The sequence below is a fragment of the Pleurodeles waltl genome, chromosome 2_1 (assembly GCF_031143425.1).
Source record: "Pleurodeles waltl isolate 20211129_DDA chromosome 2_1, aPleWal1.hap1.20221129, whole genome shotgun sequence".
Taxonomy (NCBI): domain Eukaryota; kingdom Metazoa; phylum Chordata; class Amphibia; order Caudata; family Salamandridae; genus Pleurodeles; species Pleurodeles waltl.
The window spans coordinates 513,431,172-513,458,161 of NC_090438.1; the positions used below are offsets into that span (position 1 = coordinate 513,431,172).

General features: G+C 43.4%; 1 protein-coding gene across 4 annotated transcripts in view; it reads right to left on the reverse strand.

The window, feature by feature from the left end:
* The window catches only part of LOC138265847 (ETS-related transcription factor Elf-4-like), a 258,940-nt gene that overhangs the window by 125,670 nt on the left and 106,280 nt on the right, over window positions 1–26,990 (reverse strand). For all 4 annotated transcript variants that reach the window (XM_069213944.1, XM_069213951.1, XM_069213969.1 and 1 more), the window contains one exon: window positions 6,689–6,997. In XM_069213944.1, coding sequence (XP_069070045.1) covers window positions 6,689–6,760 — 72 coding nt within the window. In that variant the 5' untranslated portion in view covers window positions 6,761–6,997. The remainder of the gene's footprint in view (window positions 1–6,688; window positions 6,998–26,990) is intronic.

Sequence of the window (26,990 nt, forward strand, 5' to 3'; positions counted from 1 at the left end):
CAGAGCGGTCCATCTGGCTCTCAAGTCTTTTGCTCCATCGATTCAGGGGAAATCTCTCCTAGTACACACGGACAACACGACCCCAATGTATTATTTGAACAGACAAGGAGGAACGAGATCCCGGCCCCTATCTTGGGAGTCTCAGACCATCTGGCATTGGCTATTAGCGAGAGGAATGTCGCTTACAGCAGTTCACCTACCAGGTCACCAAAATGTGGAGGCGGACTTCCTGAGCAGACATCTCGAGGACGCCCACGATTGGGTCCTTCACGACGAGGTCGTCGAAGGCATCTTCGCTCAATGGGGTCGGCCTTAGTTAGATCTCTTCGCAGACGAGGTAAACAGGAAATGCCCAGACTTCGCGTCCAGGTTCTACCGTCCGGGATCTCGAGGGAATGCCCTGTTGATCGACTGGTCAGGGATATTTCTCTACGCTTTTCCACCGATCCCCCTCATACCTGTGATGATCAACAAACTCTACAGATCCAGCACCAGAATGATTCTCATAGCTCCGCAATGGCCTCGTCAGTTCTGGTACACAGATCTCCTCAACCTATCGGAGCAACCTCACAGGAGGCTGCCGTGCAGACCGGATCTCCTTTGCAGGTCGGGAGGCAGGATACTTCACCCCAACCTTCCCTCTCTGAGCTTGACGGCATGGCTCCTGAATTCCTGCAGTATGGGCATCTAGGGCTCTCGCAGGAGTGCATGAACATCTTGAAGGAGTCCAGACGGCCTTCCATGCGGCGTTCTTACGCGTTCAAGTGGAAGAGGTTCTACATATGGTGTCGTCAGCAAGGTCAGAATCCTATACTGGCTCAGGAGGAGGTCATACTGGCTTACCTACTCCATTTGGCAAAACCGGGTCTGCAAGTGTCATCTATTAAGGTACATTTATCTGCCATTACAGCCTACCGTAAGTCACCTTCTCAGGAATCCTTTTTTACAAGACCAGTAGTCAAGGATTTCTTAGAAGGTTTGAAAAAAGTTTTTCCACCCATTCGAAAACCCTCTCCTCCATGGGAGCTGAACATAGTGCTATCGAAACTTATGGGCCCTCCTTTCGAACCTATACACAAAGCCTCTTTGCAACACCTTACGTGGAAGACGGCTTTTTTGGTAGCCATTACTTCAGCAAGGAGGGTCAGTGAAATTCAGGCTTTGTCCTCCAAAGAACCATACACAGTCTTCCACGAGAATAGAGTGGTTCTACAAACTCATCCATCATTCTTACCGAAGGTGGTGTCAGAATTTCACATCAATCAGACTATTTCACTACCAACTTTTTTCCCCAATCCGGATACTCCGGCGGAAAAAGCTTTGCACTCCCTAGATTTGAAAAGAGTGCTAAAATTTTACTTGGATAAAACCAAGCTAATTAGACATTGCAACCACTTGTTTGTAAATTATGGTCATTTGAGAACAGGAGAGGCAGCCTCAAAACGAACCATATCTAGATGGATAGTTTCATGTATTGTTACTGCATATCAATTGGCTAACAAACAACTACTTGCTAGACCTAAGGCGCATTCGACAAGAGGAAAGGCGCTACGGCTGCCCTCCTTAATAATGTTCCAATCTCTGAAATTTGTAAGGCTGCTACATGGAAGTCTGTACATACATTTACTAGACATTACTGTTTGGACTCAGATGCCAGAGCAGATGCCCAAGTTGGGCAAGCATCTCTGAGAAATTTGTTTGCATGATACATATCTATTTCTGCACTTCTATTAGACAGTCCGCAGAGTTAAGGGATGGGCTTGCTAATCTATTCAATGTTTATGACTATTGATGAGGATCCCCTGGAAGAGAAGATTAAGTTACTTACCTGTAAATCCTAGTTCTCTTCCAGGGGTATCCTCATCAAAGTCATAAACAACCCAACCTCCTCCCCAGACGCACGTCTCCTAGAAGTTCAGGACTTACTATCTTTCGAATCTGCTACACAGCTTGTCACCGTAAAAAAGTACTGACCTAACTGTGAACCAACTGTCACCTCTCCTTCACCCCTGAGGCATGGTGGGATACTGGAGGTGCTCAGGGTCTTAAAGGCACGGTGCCAGAATTTTTATGGTTCTCCTGTGTTAACCTGCATGCAGCCTATTGGCTAAGAATGCTCTATTGTTTTCAATGTAGTTTTTTCTCTTTTTTCTCTGATGTTACTACTGCTTATTTCCCTAGGCCCAGTTATGGGGCTTTGGAAAATATTTTTTCTCTTATTGTAATTTTGAAAAGGAATATTTAAAAAAAAAAAAAAAAAAACCTCCATAGAAATAAAGCATTTTAGCCTGTTTATGATTATAGTCTGCATTGCTGTTTTACACACGTATATATGAGTTTAGTATGAAAATTTGTCTACTAAAAATGCTATGTATATATTTTTTCGTGCATATTTCATACTTTATATGTGTGTATTTTATATATGCTCCGGGGTCCCTGCACGAGTGCGGGAATATTCAATGTTTATGACTTTGATGAGGATACCCCTGGAAGAGAACTAGGATTTACAGGTAAGTAACTTATCCTTTCTGTTAATAATGAAACAAAATATATTTTCACAACGTAGAAGGAGCCATTCTTCCTTACTCTTTGAATTACATTTAAATATGTAAGGCTTCTGTTTACAGCTACAAATAAAAGTTATTGTCCAGTCCATCAACTAAGGATACCAACATCATCTGGGCATAATTCCCACTTCTTTAATGTCTGGATGCATCACTCCAAAGTAGAAAAGTGACTTAACTTTTGCAAAGCAGCGGGGAGAGTAGTGCACATTGTGTGCAGCAATTCAGTAGAGTTATGTTCTATTCTGCAGTTATACAGCAGGGAAAAGATTACGTGCCAATGGCACAAATTTCTAACTAGGCAGAAAATGTTGCGGCCAAGAATCACCTACTTTCAGTGGTCTCTTGCATATGATCAGCAAAATACAAAGATATGACATTCAGCAACTCAGAATATTTCTGATAAGATTAGATCCATGTGCTCTTCCAAAAAGGCAGAAATGTAGATGATTACATTTATATATGTGCTAGAGCAGCTTGCATCACAAAGGACTGGCTTGTCAGAAAATAACACATGAGGAAGTGTGCTTGGGAGATTGTCATGCTAAATCAAAGTTAGCATAGTGTTAAGTTGCAAGGAAATTCAGATAACAAGGGTTAGGAATTTGTGTGTCTCTTGTATACAGTCGGTGAATCTTGGAGGAGGTTTGATGGGTACTAATAAGTAAGTGTTACAGCCCATTTAGAACGTAAGGTTTGTGGGTGGCCTAGGAGATCTATATAGGGGGCTGTAGGAAGTTGGCTCTGTATGTGCTATTTCAAAGTAAGGAATAGCATGCACAGAGTCCAAGGGTTCCCCTTAGAGGTAAAATAGTGGTAAAAATAGATAATACTAATGCTCTATTTTGTGGTAGTGTGGTCGAGCAGTAGGCTTATCCAAGGAGTAGTGTTAAGCATTTGTTGTACATACACATAGACAATAAATGAGGTACACACACTCAGAGACAAATCCAGCCAATAGGTTTTTATATAGAAAAATATCTTTTCTTAGTTTATTTTAAGAACCACAGGTTCAAATTCTACATGTAATATCTCATTTGAAAGGTATTGCAGGTAAGTACTTTAGGAACTTTAAATCATAAAAATTGCATGTATACTTTTCAAGTTATTGACAAATAGCTGTTTTAAAAGTGGACACTTAGTGCAATTTTCACAGTTCCTAGGGGAGGTAAGTTTTGGTTAGTTTTACCAGGTAAGTAAGACACTTACAGGGTTCAGTTCTTGGTCCAAGGTAGCCCACCGTTGGGGGTTCAGAGCAACCCCAAAGTCACCACACCAGCAGCTCAGGGCCGGTCAGGTGCAGAGTTCAAAGTGGTGCCCAAAACACATAGGCTAGAATGGAGAGAAGGGGGTGCCCCGGTTCCGGTCTGCTTGCAGGTAAGTACCCGCGTCTTCGGAGGGCAGACCAGGGGGGTTTTGTAGGGCACCGGGGGGGACACAAGTCCACACAGAAATTTCACCCTCAGCGGCGCGGGGGCGGCCGGGTGCAGTGTAGAAACAAGCGTCGGGTTCGCAATGTTAGTCTATGAGAGATCTCGGGATCTCTTCAGCGCTGCAGGCAGGCAAGGGGGGGGTTCCTCGGGGAAACCTCCACTTGGGCAAGGGAGAGGGACTCCTGGGGGTCACTTCTCCAGTGAAAGTCCGGTCCTTCAGGTCCTGGGGGCTGCGGGTGCAGGGTCTCTCCCAGGCGTCGGGACTTTAGGTTCAAAGAGTCGCGGTCAGGGGAAGCCTCGGGATTCCCTCTGCAGGCGGCGCTGTGGGGGCTCAGGGGGGACAGGTTTTGGTACTCACAGTATCAGAGTAGTCCTGGGGTCCCTCCTGAGGTGTTGGATCGCCACCAGCCGAGTCGGGGTCGCCGGGTGCAGTGTTGCAAGTCTCACGCTTCTTGCGGGGAGCTTGCAGGGTTCTTTAAAGCTGCTGGAAACAAAGTTGCAGCTTTTCTTGGAGCAGGTCCGCTGTCCTCGGGAGTTTCTTGTCTTTTCGAAGCGGGGGCAGTCCTCAGAGGATGTCGAGGTCGCTGGTCCCTTTGGAAGGCGTCGCTGGAGCAGGATCTTTGGAAGGCAGGAGACAGGCCGGTGAGTTTCTGGAGCCAAGGCAGTTGTCGTCTTCTGGTCTTCCGCTGCAGGGGTTTTCAGCTGGGCAGTCCTTCTTCTTGTAGTTGCAGGAATCTAATTTTCTAGGGTTCAGGGTAGCCCTTAAATACTAAATTTAAGGGCGTGTTTAGGTCTGGGGGGTTAGTAGCCAATGGCTACTAGCCCTGAGGGTGGGTACACCCTCTTTGTGCCTCCTCCTAAGGGGAGGGGGTCACAATCCTAACCCTATTGGGGGAATCCTCCATCTGCAAGATGGAGGATTTCTAAAAGTCAGAGTCACCTCAGCTCAGGACACCTTAGGGGCTGTCCTGACTGGCCAGTGACTCCTCCTTGTAGCTTTCTTTGTTCCCTCCAGCCTTGCCGCCAAAAGTGGGGGCCGTGGCCGGAGGGGGCGGGCAACTCCACTAAGCTGGAGTGCCCTGCTGGGCTGTGACAAAGGGGTGAGCCTTTGAGGCTCACCGCCAGGTGTCACAGCTCCTGCCTGGGGGAGGTGTTAGCATCTCCACCCAGTGCAGGCTTTGTTACTGGCCTCAGAGTGACAAAGGCACTCTCCCCATGGGGCCAGCAACATGTCTCTGGTGTGGCAGGCTGCTGGAACTAGTCAGCCTACACAGACAGTCGGTTAAGTTTCAGGAGGCACCTCTAAGGTGCCCTCTGGGGTGTGTTTTGCAATAAAATGTACACTGGCATCAGTGTGCATTTATTGTGCTGAGAAGTTTGATACCAAACTTCCCAGTTTTCAGTGTAGCCATTAAGGTGCTGTGGAGTTCGTGTTTGACAGACTCCCAGACCATATACTCTTATGGCTACCCTGCACTTACAATGTCTAAGGTTTTGTTTAGACACTGTAGGGGTACCATGCTCATGCACTGGTACCCTCACCTATGGTATAGTGCACCCTGCCTTAGGGCTGTAAGGCCTGCTAGAGGGGTGTCTTACCTATACTGCATAGGCAGTGAGAGGCTGGCATGGCACCCTGAGGGGAGTGCCATGTCGACTTACTCATTTTGTTCTCACTAGCACACACAGGCTTGTAAGCAGTGTGTCTGTGCTGAGTGAGGGGTCTCTAGGGTGGCATAAGACATGCTGCAGCCCTTAGAGACCTTCCTTGGCATCAGGGCCCTTGGTACTAGAAGTACCAGTTACAAGGGACTTATCTGAATGCCAGGGTGTGCCAATTGTGGATACAATGGTACATTTTAGGTGAAGGAACACTGGTGCTGGGGCCTGGTTAGCAGGGTCCCAGCACTCTTCTTAGTCAAGTCAGCATCAGTATCAGGCAAAAAGTGGGGGGTAACTGCAACAGGGAGCCATTTCTTTACAGGGGCTGTGAGGTCCCTTGTTTGAGAAGTGTGTGAGGCCTGAATGCTAGTAGGGGAAAGGGCATTAGAGCCAATGGTGGTTGGTTAATGTGCAAATATAGGAACATGTATGTACTGGCTTTCATTGCAGACATTTTACTTTGTAAAGTGATTGGACCAAGGATGTTCGGTTATATATTTTAAATGGGCCTCAGGAAATAAGCTGATTTTTATAAACCTCTAATGGCTTTTACGGGTCATTCTCTGCACTTCCAAAATGGAAGTGAATAAAGCATAAAAGAGAAAGAAAAGAAACTGAAGCTTGCAAGTAACAATGCACAACCATAGTCCCACGATTAACCTTATGCAGAGATGCATCAGCCAGGATTCAACTCTCAGCACATATACCCACTGCAAAATATGTACTTTGCACTTTAAGTATCCAGAATGCTAAATCCCACAGCTGGGGCACATATGAAATAAACAAACATATAATTGTATACTTGTCCTTCTTGCATTCTTTTTAAACCCTTGTAAAGGGCATACAGCCTGTGGTTCCTACAATGCTTTGCTGGACTGACAAGATCTCCTAAGTGTGATATTACGGGGACAGATGTGAACTCCCTAGATCGTGAGAATTGCTGCAGGGCTGCAAATGAAATGAGACCGACTGTTTCACAAACCCAACTACTGGATCAATGCACACTTTAAATACTTGTTATCTCATTACCTGGTGTATTTCATCCATGCCGTTGCTGGCAAATTCAAAGACAAGTTCATTCTGTTGTAGCGCCGTAGCCATGCTGCAAACACGCAGAGTGAGGTAGATTCATAGACTGCTGGGGATACCCTAAGCTGGGTCCAGTAGATAGTTCGTTTCAGGTCTGAAAAGCTTTTTACTAGGCACATCCAGAGCTGCTGAATTTGTTTACTTCGTGGTGGTCTGCTGGGTCCTCCCGATCCTTGGCATGCTTTTTCCACAGGTTTTACATGACCTCTTAAAGCTGCATGCTACGGCAGACTTGCTTGGTAGTGAACTCTGAAAGAAGCAAAGAAAAAAACAGATGTGGTGAAAGGCACACTTTATATTTATCAATATAGTCCCAGGTGGCAGTCTTCTCCAGCAATAGTTAAGAGATGTTGCTATGGTGGCAGGTTATTTTGCAAATTAGAATTAGAGAGCTGAAGAAGGCTGTATGTTTTTTACTTTGCGCACCTTACACCACTACATTTTGAAGTCTCACCTCCCAGACAGGGCAAGTGAAAGACCACTTATGGGGTTCCCAATAACGTACAGTGAACTCACAGCCCACCTGGTACTTACCATTGGCTGACTTTATGTCACTCACATGTGCCTGCTTCTTATTCAGTAGCTTGCCTTCCTCCTATGGTCTTTGTCCATCACCTGGAGCATAGCCGCTTTATCATTCCTTTCATTGGCTGAGCTGAATCTTTACATTGCTCAGCATTAGGGACATATTTTTCATTTTTGGTTAAGCAACTTTTGTTTTACTGTTCACTCCTTTGTGTGTTTCTTCCCCCCCCCCGCCAAGTATCACCTGGACTGGGCGTTGTTCTCTCTCTCATGTGCTGCTTGCGGACCCTTTAGTGCATTTTCCCTCCTGGTTTGTGTTGCTTTTTCCCATGTGTGCCTCTTCCCTGTCCATGTGTTGCTCTCTCCCATGTGTGCTGCCTTCACCCTCCTCCACGCACACTCCCCATTGCTTCCCACTCCCCACCTCATTCCTGTTGTCCCCCCACAATCCTTTTTTTTAGCAAAATAAATAATTGGCATATATTTATTATTTATCGAACTGCAAAGCATGTTAAAACATGACCCAGAGCAACACGATGCACACTGACATCCCAAAAACTAATAAAAAGTGAACAACAAATGCCAAACCAATTTGCTAGAGCATGCAGAAACAGGACAAATACTATATGAACATCGCTCTATGAGCGTCCTTTGGAACACAAGATGTCACATATAAAGCCTTCAGGAGTAAGAGTCAAAGCAGCTACCAAAGCGGACGTCTCCCTTCCCGGTCAAACAACATTCAAATTGTAAAAACAAAGGGTCCGGTCTCTTGGAGTGCACACCCATAGGGCCCTGGACCAATATCCATCTTTCATTGTAATCAGAACAAGATTACTAACTGTGTAGAAAAATCACGATAAGTGACCCGTTCAAACAGGCTTTTGAACCAAGAACAGAAGAGGCCATGTAATTGGGGAGGGTGGTTGCCCTTCTCCTGACTTGACTTAGGTGGTATAACCCACAGCGAGCAAAGTGCCCTTTTCTGCCCTCACTTACGACCTGTCTGACACCTACATCCCTAACCCTTAACTTTATATGTTTTCTTTATCACTCCCCGCCATCTGGTAATCCAGTATTTCTTTCTAGTACCTTGAATCTTCAGTGAGTCCTATGAGCCTCTTTTGAGCGAGTGGATGAATGTCTAACCAGTAATCACATCACATTGCGGAGAATGACACTGTCATTCACTGTCCAATTGGCAAGGAGATAACAAGCATTTGCAATGCAATGGGTCTCGCATTTGCTCGACTTAGAGCTATTAGCGTTGTCAAGTCCTAACCAGATTTTTATTGCCACATAAATTGAAAATGAAAATTAATACAGTTTCACATAAGTGAGACGATTTTTAGCGCCACGCCTTGAGCGTGATGACCACACAAAAGGAAACAGAAGTTCGCTCGCAGTCAAACGTATCGGCAGTTATGCAGTTATCTATGTAACAGGGTAAATGTCAAGCAAATCGCTTGACTACTGCCCAGCGAGATCGCGCTGCGTAGGAAATAAGAAGTAGTCCAGAAGCCATGCGGAAAACATGGAGCCTGCTATGTTTTCAGTAGTTAGCCGGTGCACTTGAGGAGTAATAAACACCAGAAAAGGCATGACATATGCATGCCTTTCACAAATTAAATCAATCGATTTTTAAAAGGCAAGCCCACGAACCAACCAAACTGATAGATGTGACGTGGGTGTGGTTAAAAGTCCTTAGAGAGATTACAGCAGGCTAGGGCGTTTGCGCGCTCGAACCTAAAAAGAGGCGAAAAGTAGAAAACAACACTAGTTTTGGAATAAGTGCTGTTTAGGATTTACTGAAACTGAAAGTCTGCCTGAAACTACAGCCAGGCGTTGAGAACATTCTTAATAAATCTGTCATGTTATGTGCAAAGTAATGCCTACTTTCTCAAATGCTAATTTAGGTGGACTTAATTTTGTTTACTTCAGGGAATATTAGGACGGTCAGACAGACAAATATCTGCTTCAGAGAGTGCATATGGAATTTACTAAGTAATCAGCCAGGCACTTGATCAAGTAACATGCAACACAAAGGTGATTGGAGCATGACTTAATACTCTGTCCATGTTCCATTCTGTAGAGGTTTGGTAGGAGTGTCCTCCAGGGCAAGGGAAGTGTAAGTGGAGGGAGATCACTGTTTTTTTGTTTGGTCTGTTAGATGACAGTAGTACATTTTGAGTTTATTTAGTTTGACAGCACAGTTGTCTACTTGATGTATTGTTACCACTTCTTTAAAATAAACTTAGAATAGGCTTGGGCTCCACTCATAAGAGTATTAGCCTCTCGCTTCATGCTATTGGCTACTTAGTGTATCTTTCTGCCTCCCATTTGCTGCCATTTGCACGCACAAGGGGTTCATTTGCATTTGAAAAGTATACTAGGTCATCACAATGTGTGCTGTATTCAATTCTTGGTCTCCAGGGCATTCTATATAGAAAGCAATCCCTTTAAGTTACTTTTTCCAGAGCATTGGCAAAGCCAGTGTTGCTGTGATAAACTGCATTTGTGAATGTAGTGTATGTAAACAGCATTTGTGAATGTCTGTGTTTAGATGAGTAAGCACATTCCAGACAAGTTATAAACTAGAATGATGCAAAGTACTTTTGAGTTTTATGGCACCTCCTAGACACACACCAAGACTGTCTATGTAGCCCGGCAGTAGCAGTAGAGCTCCAGCGCCTAGAGCAATATAATGTGTTGAACCTCTTATACGGGCCTGTCAACCACACAGATGTTCCCCTGAATCTGTGACATCCATAGCCTTCTAGCACTGGGACCTAAGGTGGATCAAAGGGCACAGGGTGCCAACCAGGGAGAGACCCCCTGGTCTGGAACATGGCTAAAACACACAGCAAACTTGAAAAGCTCTGAACCTGGGATGTTATTGGCATCTCCAAACTAGGCCACATATGTGAGGGCAACTCAATACGCACATTTCAGCACTTCAAAGATATCTACGACATGCACAGGTCACAATCATACTGCCACCTACAAATAGGGGGATGGCATTTTAATTAACAAAATATTGGGTGCCGAATTAAACATGTATGCCTGAAAATGAAAAAAATGGCATTTATTTTTCATTTCCGTACCTTCTTAGCAGTTGAAAAAGCACAGGACAATATCTGTAGAGGTTAGTTGAGGAATGCATCATTGTGCACATATTTTACTTGGTTGTCATTATTGACCTAGGTCAGCAATGTATTAAGACATTGATAATTCTGTTTGAAACTATAAGCATTAGTTCTGTGTAGAAAAATATATTCTTTTACCTTCACCCATTCGTTAAATGAACAAAATGTTTAGCTTGAAATAACAAAATCTGTTCTTTTATGAGTAAGTAGGATAGAAAAAGCACATGGAAAAGGAAATGTGATGTGCAAATATGCATTGAACTAACCATGACATTTTTTCTCTTTTATTCTTTGCATATATGTGAACCAGCATCCAGTAGTTAAATGGCAATGTTAGAACATGATGAATAAAACAATTCATAGCTGCTTAGTTTAGATAGATTAGTCAACAGAAGCTGTCCTGTTTTGATGAAGACTCTGAAAAGTGAATGGCTGAATCGGTGGCAGAGACCCAGTTTAAGTTACAAGTTACAATATTGAATTGTTACAAAATATGTGTTCCTAGAGTAGAGGGTTCTTTGAGGGAGTTTTCAGACCTCAGACTTCTCAGTAGACTTCTTGCAGACACTCTGAAATACTTTTCAGACTCGCCTGGAGATTCTTTAAAGTTGACACTCAGATTCATTCTGAGACTCTGTCAAAAAAACGTATTTTTCTTGGAAACTTTACTGAGTTTCCTCATAGTTGTATGTCTCTTATATACAAACTATTTATGGGTTCTTCTGATTAATTAATTATTCTCTTTTACAAAATCACCCTTTAGATTAGACTATGTAATTTATTTTTATGGAATATGCTTCATCCATTGTTCTGTTTATTATTGATTCTAATTATCTTTGATTATTAAAAATCGTTTTCTGTCAATAAAATATGAGATACTAAGGACTGATAATAAATATTCTATATTATTTTCCAACTCTCGTCATTGACTCCTATAAAAAAGTGTCATTGATAAACTGAAAATTAGTTCATGTTTTGATTTGCAGCTTCTCCTTGCTCACTAACCACAAAGGTACATTACCTAGTGTCCAGTTGTAAGCAGAGATCTTGAATGGGATATCTGTAACAAATGATTTATTCCAAGTCTCCGTTCTAACATACGACACACCCTGAAACAACACCGTGACAACCTCCAGGAGGTCCCACACTATTATCCCATAGAGGTCCATGTGACAATGAACCCCTTAGGAAAGAAAGGGATCTCGAAGATATATAGAATATTAGTTAACAACACCCCGACCCAATGGCAGTCCTGAGAGACTGCTGGGAGGGAGACTTGGATGCCCTGCAGGAGGAAGACTGTGTAGAGGCTAGAATGTCTCCCCGGGTCCTGGCTGTTTCCATGGGACTCCAGTTGATCCAACTCAAGTTCCGATACTCGGTATACTACAGTCCATCACGACTCAGCAAAAGGAAATGGGATCAAGACCCACATTGTCTCAGGTGAAAAGTGGACTGTCTACCTTACCATCTGGGAATGTCCTATAATACAGAGGTACTGGTAAAGGATATACAATATACTGCCTGAGGTGGTTGAGAGCCCGGTCATGCTGGAGCCTAAAATGATGCTGGTAGGACTGATGGACGAATGGAGGGAGGGGGAAATGAAGCACTAGGCCAAAGGAGACGGGCACTGGAGGGCTGAGCAAGCGCCTCCCCTTGAGGTCATGGATTAATGACAGACTACTGCTGAAGAACACATCTATAAGTCAAGAGGTTGCCCTCAGAAATACAATAGGGTCTGAGGCACATGGATCTCCTACACCATGAACATTGATATGTGATTACTTCCCACGCTATGCTTGATAAATGTGAACATTAACCATGTTGTAAAACCAATGAAAAAAAGAGTTTGAAAAAAGGACTACCTATGCAGAACCAAGACTGTGTACGTAGAAGCAGGGCAGCATGTATGGCGATTGGTTGTGCTGTTGGTATCAAGATTGCATTACAGCAATTTTTGCATTTCCTTAAACATCAATGGTATGATGAATTTTGAAACGATTTTTTAATTAGGTGGAAAGCTCGGCAGTCTTTCATTGCCCTCTCCGCTGGAACTTGGGACCTGTCATTACTTTGCCTGTTCTGGATGTAGCGGTCTACGGTTAGGACTACCCATAAACGCTCTTTATTCTTGGACTAGGGTTATGACTCTCCAGAGCTTTGTGGTGAGGGCTCATCTCAAACTACTTAAAAGGTCAGGGTCTTCTTATAGAAACAAGTGAGTATCTACTCACATAACTCGTTCTCTTTAAAAATTCAGGGTCTTCTTGAGTAACTGAGTCTCCGGATTTGGAGATGAAGGCACAGCCTTATATCCTTGAAAACTCAGGGTGGCATCCTTGTTTAATTGATTCATTGAGACAAAATGTTTGAGGGAGGGTTCCAGAATAATCTTCACTACTCCTTGCTTTGCTTCATTTGGATTTATTATGATATGTTTATTTGATAGGAAGCTCTTACCAGATAATGCTTCCCATGAAGCTGACAGGCCAATCACCTATGCCCTTCTCCTGACAATGCCAACCCGCATTCGGCACTGGGTGCCAAGCATTGGGCTGTTAGATCTCACTTCCCGTCACTTGCATTATATTAAAAAACACAGACTGAAGGCAGCTGCCCACTGGCATGCTATAGTAAAATATTTTCAAAGATGAGTAGCATTTTTTCCTGTAACAATGTAAACATCAAAAAGCAAAAGGATGGTCACTACACAATTGTGTGTAATCGGCTATTAAAAAAAAAGTCAGTTTGCAAACCTTTCTTCCTGTTTTCCCTCATTAACAGCAGTCTTTCTTTTTGAAAAATGCAACTTAATCATGAATGATAGCCCTTTAAAAATAAATAAGGCCTTCAATCAGTGGCAAAAAAGTTTATGTAATTAACACAGGAAAGCAGAGCTCTTAGTACATGATTTCCATCTAGCTTACCAGCAGATCTCTACTTTCTAGGCATTAAAATCGCCTTCAAGGGACAGCATGCTTTGCATTTTCAATGGTAGACTCATTCTTGTTCACAGTGCTGCGCCTTTGTGACCCTGAGAATGGTGTGTGGGATTTCCGGTGTAGGCTGCTGACAGCGTGGGCTGTATGCTAATCTCCAAGCGACACCCTGTTTCCTCCCCTTGCCCTCCTTATCGAAGAGCACTGTGGTGTGAGAAAAGAGGTCAATTGACTTGTAAGTCTGACCCACATGTTCATTTTACAAACACTTCATGTTCCAGGCAGACACTACTTAACGTCTATGCTGCACTTCAAGGCATTTCTTTGCTACTCACATTATTTTGAGGCATACTGGAAGCACATTGTTCTTAAATATATATATATATATATATATCACCTACTGGTCTTAGCCAGTAAGTAGTTATAATTAGGACCTAGGTTCCATGGGAAAAGCATTTTTTAATTTCCCTTTAACTTTGGCGCCGTTTGATGAATCTTCACAACATTTTCAAAACTAGTACGCCAGTCACTTTAGCTGCTGCATGGAAAGTTACGGGGTGATTCGTCAAGCAGTGGCTGAGAAAAAGGGGGGTCCCAAAACATGTTTTCCCCATGCAATTTCCCATAGGAATTTTAAACACGACTACAGCCCGAATCGCTGGACAGAATTACACCAAATTTGGCAGAAAGCAAGCTCTTGGTCCAGAAAGAGCCCTTTTTGATTTGGTGCAATCTTTTCTGTGGTTTTGGAGTTAGCAAAGGCAAAAGAACTTAGTATATCTAGGAATGCGGATCCTTTGCTGATCCACGGGTACCCGTGGATCCGAAGCCCAATGGGGAAAAACAGATCTCACACACCATAGCCCTGTGGCGCATGCCCTTGGGTGCGGCGGTGGGGGGGATATTGGCCTCAGAGCCTGGCTGCAGACCAGGCCCTGTGGCCAACCCCTGCCACACACAGCCAAAGGCTGTGCACGGTGGTGGTTGTATTAACGTACAGTATTTACGGATTACTTTACCTTGAAAAAAAAACCATAGAAATTCATTGAAAAAAAAACAAAGGTTCAGAGACGTTATAGTTAGGTTCACATTTTACCCACACAATAATATATGTATAACTACTGAATTTCAATGGTTTTGTGGGGGTAACACGTGAACCTAACTAAAACGTCCCTGTAACCTTTGGCTTTCTCAGTGAATTTTATATATATATGGAAAATGTCACTTACCCAGTGTACATCTGTTCGTGGCATGTTCTACTGCAGATTCACCTGCTGTGCATTAGTCCACCATCTAGTGTTGGGCTTTGAGTGTTACAAGTTGTTTTTCTTCGAAGAAGTATTTTCGAGTCACAGGATCAAGTGACTCCTGCTCTTCGGTTCCCTTGCGCATGGGCACCAACTTCATTGTTAGATTGTTTTCCCGCAGAGGGTAAAGGAAGGAGTGATAGAGTATATAGGTATAAAGTAAGAGATGTCCATGCAAATGTAAATGTAGCTACATATGTACAAATGTTTGTAACTTAACGACTACAGGCTTCCGGGGAGGAGGGAGGGTGCATGTGAATCTGCAGCAGAACATGCCACGAACAGATGAACACTGGGTAAGTGACATTTTCCGTTCAATGGCATGTGTAGCTGCAGATACACATGCTGTGCATAGACTACAAAGCAGTTTGTCCTCCCATAAATTAGCAGTGGTCAGCCTGTAGGAGTTGAAGATGTTTGAAATAATGTTCTTAGAACAGCTTGACCTACTGTGGCTTGTTGTCCTGATAATACGTCTACACAGTAGTGTTTAGTGAATGTATGTGGTTTTGACCATGTAGCTGCTTTACATATTTCAGCCATTGGTATATTCCCTAAAAAAGCCATTGCTGCACCTTTTTCCTTCTAAAATGTGCTTTGGGAGTAACTAAAAGCGGTCTTTTTGCTTTAATATAGTATGTTTGGATGCACCTTACGATCCATCGTGCTAAACCTTGTTTTGATATAGGATTGCATGTACGTGGTTTTTGGAAAGCTACAAGTAGTTGTTTAGTCTTTCTAAACGGTTTAGTTCTGTTTATATAGTACAATAAAGATCTTTTGATGTGCAATGTATGTAGAGCTCTTTCTGCCACAGAATCTGGCTGTGGGAAGAAGACCGGCAGTTCCACTGTTTGATTTATATGAAACAGTGATACAACTTTTGGTAGAAATTTTGGATTTGTTCTTAGTACAACCTTATGTTTGTGCACCTGGAAGAAAGGTTCTTCAAGAGTAAAGGCTTGGATTTCACTTACTCTTCTTTAAAAAGTAATTGCCACTAGGAAGGTAACCTTCCATGTTAGAAATTGAATTTGGCACAAGTGTATATGCTCAAATGGCGGTCCCATAAGTCTTGTAAGCACTAAATTTAGATTCCAAGAAGGAACTGGTGGTGTTCTGGGTGGAATGATGCGTTTTAAACCTTCCATGAAAGCTTTAATGACAGGAACTCTAAATAAAGAGCTATGTTGTATATTTTGTAAATATGCTGAAATTTCAGTAAGACGAATTTTTAGTGAAGAGAATGCTAAATTTGATTTTTGTAAATTAAGTAAATAACATACAATATCTTGTATTGATGCTGTAAGAGGGTCTATATTTTTGGATTGACAGAAATATACAAAGCTTTTCCATTTGTTTGCATAGCACTGTCTAGTAGTGGGTTTTCTTGCTAGCTTAATAACTTCCATACATTCTGATGGGAGTTGTAAATATCCAAACTCTATGACCTCAGGACCCAAATTGCTAGATTGAGTGTCTTGGGATTTGGATGCCTGATTTGACCTCTGTTTTGTGTCAACAGATCTGGTCTGGATGGGACTTTGGAGTGTGGTAGTACCAACAGATCTAATAATGTTGTGTACCATGGTTGACGTGCCAATGTTGGTGCTATGAGTATCATGTTGAGTGAAGTTTGACGCAACTTGTTGACTAGAAACAGAAGGAGTGGGAGAGGGGGAAAAGCGTATGCATATATCCCTGACCAATTGATCCATAGAGCATTGCCCTTGGATAGGGGATGTGGGTGTCTGGATGTGAAGTTTTGGCATTTCGTGTTTTTGCTTGTTGCGAACAGGTCTATGTTTGGTGTTCCCCATTTGTGAAAGTATTTTTGAAGTACTTGAGGATGAATCTCCCATTCGTGAGTTTGTTGGTGATTTCCACTGAGGATATCTGCCAACTGATTGTCTAACCCTGGAATGTATTGTGCTAATAGATAAATTTGGTTGTGGATTTCACATTTCCAAATTTTCTGGGCTAGAAGGGACAGTTGGGATGAACGTGTCCCTCCCTGTTAGTTGAGATAATACATGGTTGTCATGTTGTCTGTTTTGATAAGAACATTCTTCTGTGTGAGAAGAGGTTGAAAAGCTTTGAGCGCTAGAAAAACAGCTAATAACGCCAAGTGGTTTATGTGTAGTTGTTTGTATTTGACATCCCATTGCTCTTGAATGTTGTGATTGTTTAGGTGAGCTCCCCAACCAATCATTGATGCATCTGTTGTAAATATGGTCTGAGGCAGAGGGTCTTGAAATGGCCGGCCTTTTTTTAGATTCGTGGAATTCCACCACTGAAGGGACATGTATGTTTGGCGGTCTATCAACACTAGATCTTGGAGTTGACCGTGTGCCTGTGACCATTGTTGTGCAAGGCACTTTTGTAAGGGCCGCATGTTTAGTCTTGTGTGTGGAACAACTGCAATACATGATGCCATCATTCCTAAAAATTTTATGACAAATCTGACAGTGTATTATTGATTTGTTCGTATTTGTGTGATTATATTTTGGAAAGCTTGTAGCCTTTGTGTATTTGGATATGCTAAAGCTTGTTGAGTATTTAGTATTGCACCCAAATACTGTTGTATTTGTGCTGGTTGAAGGTGTGATTTTTGGTAGTTTATTGAGAAGCCTAGTGTGTGTAAGGTTTGTATTACATAATGCGTATGATTTTGGCAATCGTCTATATATGGAAAGACATGTATATCTTGTCTTCTTAGGTAGGCTGCCACTACTGCCAAGTACTTTGTGAATACCCTTGGCGCTGTTGTTATTCCAAAGGGTAACACTTTGAATTGGTAGTGTTTTCCCTGCATGACAAACCTGAGATATTTTCTGTGTGCAGGATGGATGGGTATGTGAAAATACGCATCTTTGAGGTCTAAGGCTGTCATTAAATCTTGTTTTTGTAGTAGTGGGATGACATCCTGTAAAGTTACCATTTGAAAATGTTCTGACAGGATGTAAAGATTGAGGGGCCTGAGGTCTGATATTGGCCTGAGAGTGCCATATTTTTGGGGAATTAGAAAGTATAGTGAATAAACCCCTGTTCCTATTTGAGACTGTGGAACCAATTCTATTGCTTGTTTGAGTAGTGGAGATTGGACCTCTTCTTGTAACAGAACTGTGTGTTATGTGGATAGTTTGTGTAACCTTGGTGGAATATTTGGGGGAGTGTTTATCAATTCTAGGCAATAGCCATTGCGGATAATTGACAGCACCCAGTTGTCTGCGGTAATATTTTGCCAATTTGTGTGGAACTGTTGTAGTCTTCCTCCCACAGGAGAGGTGTGGAGTGGAAGGGAATGAGGGAAGTCACTGTTTTGGGTGCTGTTGAGGCTGCTTAGTGGCCTGAAATTTCCCTCTATTTTTGAAGTATTGTCCTCTATATGTGCCCCTAAAACTACCACGTTGGTATTGCGGTTGGTAGGTTGGCTTTGTCTGCGAGGTTGATGCCTCTGAGGGTTGTGGTCTGAAACCACCTCGAAACTGAGGTTTACGAAACGACCCCCTATATGGTGCAGATTAAAGTGCACCCATTTCCTTTGCTGTGTCAGAGCCTTTTCACAATTTTTCGATGGCTGTGTCTACTTCTGAGCCAAAAATATGTTTTTTGTCGAATATATATATATGTATATATGGAAAATGTCACTTACCCAGTGTACATCTGTTCGTGGCATGAGACGCTGCAGATTCACATGCTTTGCACATTCCGCCATCTAGTGTTGGGCTCGGAGTGTTATAAGTTGTTTTTCTTCTAAGAAGTCTTTCGAGTCACGAGATCGAGGGACTCCTCCCCTTTCGGCTCCATTGCGCATGGGCGTCGACTCCATCTTAGATTGTTTTCCCCGCAGAGGGTGAGGAAGGAGTTGTGTATTATAGTAATAGTGCCCATGCAACGGAGTAAACATGTATGTACATAATGTAGTTAAAAGTGCTATATTTACAAATTTACAAATGTTCAAGATCAACTTCGAAATGGCTACAGGCTCCCAGGGAGGGCGGGTGGGCGCAAGTGAATCTGCAGCATCTCATGCCACGAACAGATGTACACTGGGTAAGTGACATTTTCCGTTCGATGGCATGTGTAGCTGCAGATACACATGCTTTGCATAGACTAGTAAGCAGTTATCTCCCCAAAAGCGGTGGTTCAGCCTGTAGGAGTTGAAGTTGTTTGAAACAAAGTTCGTAGTACTGCTTGTCCAACTGTGGCTTGTTGTGCTGTTAACACATCCACGCAGTAGTGCTGGGTAAACGTATGAGGCATAGACCATGTGGCTGCCTTACATATTTCAGTCATTGGAATGTTTCCTAGAAAGGCTAGGTAGCACCTTTCTTTCTAGTTGAGTGTGCCCTAGGTGTAATAGGCAGTTCTCTTTTTGCTTTAAGATAACAGGTTTGAATGCATTTAACTATCCATCTAGCAATGCCTTGTTTAGAAATTGGATTTCCTGTATGAGGTTTTTGGAAAGCAACAAATAATTGTTTTGTTTTCCGAATTTGTTTTGTTCTGTCAATGTAGTACATTAACGCTATTTTGGTGTCTAATGTATGTAGTGCTCTCTCAGCTATAGAGTCTGGCTGTGGGAAGAACACTGGTAGTTCTACTGTTTGATTCAAGTGGAACGGTGATATGACTTTTGGTAAAAATTTAGGATTTGTCCGTAGAACTACTTTATGCTTGTGTATTTGAATAAATGGTTCTTGTATGGTAAATGCTTGGATTTCACTGACTCTTCTTAGAAATGTGATGGCAATTAGAAATGCAACTTTCCATGTTAAATATTGCATTTCACATGAGTGCATGGGCTCAAACGGTGGCCCCATGGGTCGTGTTAAGACAGTGTTGAGGTTCCATGAAGGAACTGGTGGTGTTCTTGGTGGTATAATTCTTTTTAGGCCCTCCATAAAGGCTTTTATGACTGGTATCCTAAACAGTGAAGATGAGTGGGTAATTTGCAGGTAAGCTGAGATTGCGGTAAGATGTATCTTAACGGATGAAAAAGCTAGTTATGACTTTTGCAAATGTAGCAAGTAGCTTACGATGTCTTTAGCAGATGCGTGTAAGGGTTGAATTTGATTATTATGGCAATAATAAACAATCCTTTTCCACTTATTTGCATAGCAATGTCTAGTGGTTGGTTTTCTAGCTTGTTTTATGACTTCCATACATTCCTGTGTAAGGTCTAAGTGTCCGAACTCTAAGACTTCAGGAGCCAAATTGCTAGATTCAGCGATGCTGGATTGGGGTGTCTGATCTGTTGATTGTGTTGAGTTAACAGATCTGGTCTGTTTGGTAGTTTGATATGAGGCACTACTGAGAAGTCTAGTAGTGTTGTATACCACGGTTGTCTTGCCCAAGTTGGTGCTAGGAGTATGAGTTTGAGTTTGTTTTGACTCAACTTGTTTACTAGATATGGAAGGAGTGGGAGAGGGGGAAAAGCGTATGCAAATATCCCTGACCAACTCATCCATAACGCATTGCCCAGAGACTGATCTTGTGGGTACCTGGATGCAAAGTTTTGGCATTTTGCGTTTTCTTTTGTTGCAAACAGGTCTATTTGTGGTGTTCCCCAATTTTGGAAGTAATTGTGTAGTACTTGGGGATGAATCTCCCATTCGTGGATTTGTTGGTGATCCCGAGAGAGATTGTCTGCTAATTGATTCTGTATCCCTGGAATGAACTGTGCTATTAGGCGAATGTGGTTGTGTATCGCCCAATGCCATATTTTGTGTGTCAGGAGACACAACTGTGTTGAGAGTGTTCCTCCCTGTTTGTTTAGGTAATACATTGTTGTCATGTTGTCTGTTTTAACAAGAATGTGTTTGTGGCTTATTATTGGTTGAAATGCTTTTAACGCTAGAAATACTGGCAATAGTTCTAAGTGATTTATGTGAAACTGTTTTTGCCGAGAGTCCCATTGTCCCTGAATGCTGTGTTGATTGAGGTGTGCTCCCCACCCTATCATGGAGGCATCTGTAGTTATTACGTATTGAGGCACTGGGTCTTGAAAAGGCCGCCCTTGGTTTAAATTTATATTGTTCCACCATTGAAGCGAGGTGTATGTTTGGCGGTCTATCAACACTAGATCTAGAAGTTGACCCTGTGCTTGTGACCATTGTGATGCTAGGCACTGTTGTAAGGGACGCATGTGCAATCTTGCGTTTGGAACAATGGCTATGCATGAGGACATCATGCCTAGGAGTTTCATTACTATTTTGACTTGTATTCGTTGGTTTGGATACATGCCGTGTATTACATTGTGAAATGCTTGTACTCTTTGTGGACTTGGAGTGGCAATCGCTTTTGCTGTGTAGATTGTTGCCCCTAAGTATTGCTGTGTTTGACATGGCTGTAGGTGTGACTTTGTGTAGTTGATTGAGAAACCTAGTTTGTGTAGGGTTTCTATGACGTACTTTGTGTGTTGTAAACACCGTTCTAGTGTGTTGGTCTTGATTAACCAATCGTCTAGGTATGGGAACACATGTATTTGCTGCCTTCTGATATGCACAGCTACTACTGCCAGGCATTTTGTAAAAACTCTTGGTGCAGTCGTTATTCCGAATGGCAACACCTTGAATTGGTAATGTACCCCTTGGAATACAAATCTTAGGTACTTTTTGTGTGAAGGATGTATTGGTATATGGAAATATGCATCCTTTAGGTCTTGTGTTGTCATGTAATCTTGTTGTTTTAGCAGTGGGATTACGTCTTGTAATGTCACCATGTGAAAGTGGTCTGATTTGATGTAGGTATTTAATGTTCTGCGATCTAATATAGGTCTCAGTGTTTTGTCTTTTTTGGGTATGAGAAAGTACAGAGAGTAAACTCCTGTTCCTTTCTGTTGAATTGGTACTAATTCTATTGCTCCTTTTTGTAGCAATGCCTGGACCTCTAGTCCTAGAAGATCCATGTGTTGTTTTGACATATTGTGTGTTTTCGGTGGAACGTTTGGAGGGAATGTGAGAAATTCTATGCAATAACCATGCTGGATAATTGCCAGTACCCAAGTGTCTGTTGTTATCTCCTCCCAATGTTTGTAAAAATTGCTTAGTCTCCCCCCCACAGGTGTTATGTGTTGGGGATTTGTGACTTTGAAGTCACTGCTTGTTTTGAGGAGCTTTGGGGCTTTGAAACTTCCCTCTATTCTTTTGGAATTGTCCTCCTCTATATTGTCCCCGAAAACTTCCCCACTGATATTGACTTTGATAAGTGGGTCTTGTTTGTGAGGTTGTGGGTTCTGTAGCTTGTCCTCGAAACCCCCCTCTAAACTGTGTTTTGCTAAATGTGCCTCTGCTCTGTGGGGAGTAGAGTGCGCCCATGGCTTTGGCCGTATCAGTGTCTTTTTTAAGTTTTTCTATAGCAGTGTCCACCTCCGGGCCAAACAACTGCTGTCCTTTAAAAGGCATATTCAGCACGGCTTCTTGTATTTCCGGCTTGAATCCTGATGTACGCAACCATGCGTGTCTCCTTATTGTTACAGCAGTATTTACTGTCCTCGCAGCTGTATCTGCTGCATCCATTGCTGACTGTATCTGATTATTTGAGATACTTTGTCCTTCCTCCACCACTTGTTGTGCCCTTTTTTGGAACTCTTTGGATAAGTGTTCTATGAAATGCTGCATTTCGTCCCAATGAGCCCTATCATATCTTGCCAGAAGTGCTTGTGAGTTGGCAATACGCCATTGGTTTGCTGCTTGTGCTGCAACCCTTTTCCCTGCAGCGTCAAATTTGCGACTCTCCTTGTCTGGAGGTGGTGCGTCTCCCGAGGTGTGAGAGTTTGCTCTTTTGTGAGCTGCCCCTACTACCACAGAGTCTGGTGTTAATTGCTGCGTGATATACACAGGGTCTGTAGGCGGTGGCTTGTACTTTTTCTCCACCCTTGGAGTTATGGCCCTGCCCTTCACAGGATCCTGAAACACCTGTTTGGAGTGTTTTAGCATTCCAGGTAGCATAGGTATGCTCTGGTATTGGCTATGAGTGGAGGATAGTGTATTAAACAAAAAGTCATCCTCAATAGGTTCTGCATGCAAGGTGACATTATGAAAAGCTGCTGCCCTTGAGACCACCTGCGTGTAAGATGTACTGTCCTCAGGTGGGGAGGGTCTTGCTGGGTAACAGTCTGGACTGTTATCCGGTCCTGGCGCATCATAAAGGTCCCATGCGTCGGGATCGTCCTGACTCATTGCAGTATGAGTTGGGGATTGCATCAGTGGTGGAGTGACTACCGGTGATGTGTGCATTGATGGTGGTGGTGATGGTGGCGGAGTTGTCTGTCTTGCCACCTTTGCCTGTGGCTGCTTGTCCTTATCTTGAAAGGCAAGTCTTCTTTTCATTTTAATTGGGGGAAGAGTGCTTATCTTCCCTGTGTCCTTTTGAATGTGGAGCCTCCTTTGAGTGTAGTCTGGCTCCATTGATTCTAGTTCTTGTCCGAACTTATGTCCTTGCATTTGGGAGGACAATCCCTGTTCCTCTGTGTAGGAACCTGATTTCGGTTCCGAGGCTGGATGTTTCGGAATGGAAACCTTTTCGGTAGCTTTTTTCGGCTCAGACGACACTTTCTTTATTCTCGGCGTCGTGATCTCTCGGTGCCGACCCATTTCGGTGCCGCTGCCTCGGTGCCGAACTTGCTCGGAGCCGCTGTCTCGGGCTGTGTGCCGGTATCTCGACCGGAGTCGGATGACTTCGACACAAGCGTGCCCTTTTTCGGTGCCGATGATCGGTCACCTATTTTACGGGTTAAGCCATGGCCTGTTGGCGGTGGCGTCCCCTGGGCTTTTGTGGTCTTCTCGTGAGTTTTATGTTTCGACGTCTTACTCACGGTTTTCGGCGTTTCTTCGGGATCGAGCTCGTCCGAGTCAGACTCCTGGATGGAGAAGCTTTCCTCTTCCTCCTCCAAATGCCTTTGTCCTGTCGGCGCCGACGCTATTTGCAGTCTTCTCGCTCTTTGGTCTCTTAATGTCTTCCTCGACCGAAACGCTCGACAGGCTTCACAAGTATCTTCTTTGTGTTCTGGAGACAAACACAAGTTACAGACCAGGTGCTGATCTGTATACGGATACTTGTTGTGACATTTTGGGCAGAAGCGGAATGGGGTCCGTTCCATCAGCCTTGAAGAGACACGTGGCCGGGCCGACCAGGCCCCGACGGGGGATCGAAAAAACCCCGAAGGGCCACCGGAGCTCTTCAAAAGTCAGTGTCGATCTGTAGTAAATAACCCGATACCGAACGCAAACAATACCGTCAAATTTTCTGAGATTCTAACTAACTTTCCGACCCGAAACACAGAGCGAAAAAGAACACGTCCGAACCCGATGACGGAAAAAACCCAATCTAAGATGGAGTCGACGCCCATGCGCAATGGAGCCGAAAGGGGAGGAGTCCCTCGATCTCGTGACTTGAAAGACTTATTCGAAGAAAAACAACTTGTAACACTCCGAGCCCAACACTAGATGGCGGGATGTGCAAAGCATGTGCATCTGCAGCTACACATGCCATCGAACATATATATATATATATATATATATATATAGTTGCATTCTGTTCATACTCACTACTTGGAGATCTGGACTTTGGAAGGTTACTTGAGTATGTTAATATATTGCTTAATTTAGTTCTACAGACAGCACCAGGTGGCTTTGTGGCAGCTTCGGTGCAGTTGTGAATCCATCAGAAAGCAGAAGAAGGTCATCAGAAGAGGACCCCACTAGAAGTGTATCTTGCATTCGTTTTTGGATTTTCACTTTTAGGCTGGGCTGCAATCTTCCTAAAGCCTGGAGTTTGCTAGTGGTTTTGGAATGCTCACTGGTGGATGTGGGGATGGTACCAGAAAGGGTGTCAGAAACTGGTCCTCCTGGGAGAAGAGAGACAGTGGTGACGGGACACCCCAACTAAAGCAACTTCTGCCCCTACAAGTGGCTATCATTTATTGATTAATTCATTCATTTAATAGTAGTGGAAGGCTGGAAGACAGGTGCCTCTTCTCATCTCAATAAAGGGGCATGAAAAATCAACAAGGCGCTCATTTCTTTTATACACCCATCGAAGGTTAGCTTGAGAATCAAACAAATTACTCCAGGCAGGAACACTGTGAATACCATGATCAAGCTAATACTGAAGACCTATCTTCGATTTGTAGCCTTGCTTAAAGAACATAAACATTTCGGAAGACTGGACAAGTAATAGATGACATTGTGAGAATGAGCAGTTCTTCTTTTCCAAAGGCTGTGGTGTATATACAGTTTAGCCCTTCTCCAGGTGGCAGAATGCAGTCTCCAGTTTAAATGTTCATGTGGGCCTGAAAGTGGGCTCCCGTGCCTCCAGGTTGAGAAACCATTAAATCTTGGTGTGAGGAACATGGTGGTTACATATCACAATTCTTAGCTTGTAGCTGCGATCCAATTTCAGCATAGTGGCACTTTCAGGCTTTTTGCAGTGAAATGTGCTGTGCATTTAATGTCCTTTCTGTATGTAGGAACATCTGTTCACATCTGGAGATATAGACGTGATTTAAAGCATCAATCGGTAGCCTGCAGTCTCTGTAGCCACAGATTCTCCATATTTCAATGTTGACATTGTCCTCTCCTGCTGCAGATCGTGTGCTTGCTTTGCTGAGCTCTACAAAGGTTTAATCTGCCTGTGTAACAAGGAATCTGGGCCCTTGCCTGAAACTAGGAACGCAGGATTTCCAAAGGCTGGTGATGTAGTACAAAGACAGGTCTATGGACAGGGGATACTGATTTCTACCTTCCTTCTCTAGCAGCTTCTCCTGTAGTTCCGCTCATATGTAGAGCCTCTATTTCTCCTGTGCCTTCTATGTAGTGGAAATGGCGACACTGCGAGTAAACACCAGATCGGTATATACAGTGTTTTCAGTTAATATTATTTGTATGGCTGAGGTGTAAACCTATGGGGAGTTTAGAATTTAAAGAACCATTATGCACCTCACATTCTGTGTCATATGCAGGTGTAGTATCAGAACAGGGTCACCAGACCTAATAGTAACAAGTGATTTTGTAGATGTACGAAACATACTTTTTAATAATAAGTCACAGTTTCTCAGAGAACCTCAATGACCCTTTACCAGAGAGCCCTAAGACCGTTCTACCCTTCACTACGTTTAAAGCTATGGGCAGGTGATGGGTTGTTTCTGTCAGCCTCGTCACTGGTTTGAGTGAATACATGGCAGCTTCAAGAGGAAGCTGATAGGTAGGAAGATAGAACACCTTCAAGTAGCAAGCCTGGGAGGGAAATCCCTGACAACAAAAGTGATGTAAGCCTTAGCCACCATCATTCAAGAGAAAAATGCGTACCCCTCTCACAACTGATGGAGCGCCTGTTGAAGGTACAGACACACAAGAGACTGGGTCTCTCTCTCCCATCATGCACCTCATAAGCTACTTGCCCTAAAATTGCACGTTACTACGTATCCATTAGCATTACTTCAACAACTTTGTAATGCAGCATACGCCCTGCTTGCCCATTCCCCACCCTTGTTAAAAGAACACGCACCGCTTATTGGTCACAGTATAAGGGTGTATTGATAGAGGACTATACCTGCTTAACCTACAGATGCTGTCTGAAAGGTTTCTTCAGTACGGTCATCTTGAAAAGTACTGGAGTCTTTGTACCAATGGTCTAAGCTAAATCTTACAAAGGCCGTGAAGAGGCACAGTGCTGCAGTACCAGTGGATGCAGGAGGGAAGTTGCAGTCCAGTACTGTCAGTGGTACGCGAGCACGCGAGGGTTCAGCAAAGCTTGCGAAGACGGGAAGTAATGCAATAATGTGACAATTGACGTAGCATATTTTTTCTCAACCTCTATATTTGACTGCAGGAGGTGTCATGGGTACGTTACACAGGCCTCCATATCCTGTTGCACAAAAAGGTGGACCAAGTTTCAGATATTCATTACTGAATTACATTTGCTCATCCTTTAGGGGAAGTTGCCACCTCTCGATGGGATAGGGCTGGTTCACTACATGGGAGGACAGTGCCATTCATCCACACTCTGATCACACTTCGGCTGTGGTCCAGGACAGCTGACTGCAGGCCACTTCTTGCAAGAGTCCATACAGTTCTTGTACCAGAAGCAGCAGTCCAGTGCAAGCTCAGAAAAGACGCACTTTTCAACAGCAGGTAGGAAACTGCGTTGCACCTTTTGAACCTCTTAGCGCAGCCCCGCAGCTTGGCCTGTCAGACTATCATTCACAATTATGAATCTCTGCCCAGCCAGCCTCTTAATAGTGCAACAATATAGCACTGGACAGACACACCAGCACAGTGTGTGTCAGGTTCACCAATTCATTGTTTCCATTCTTATC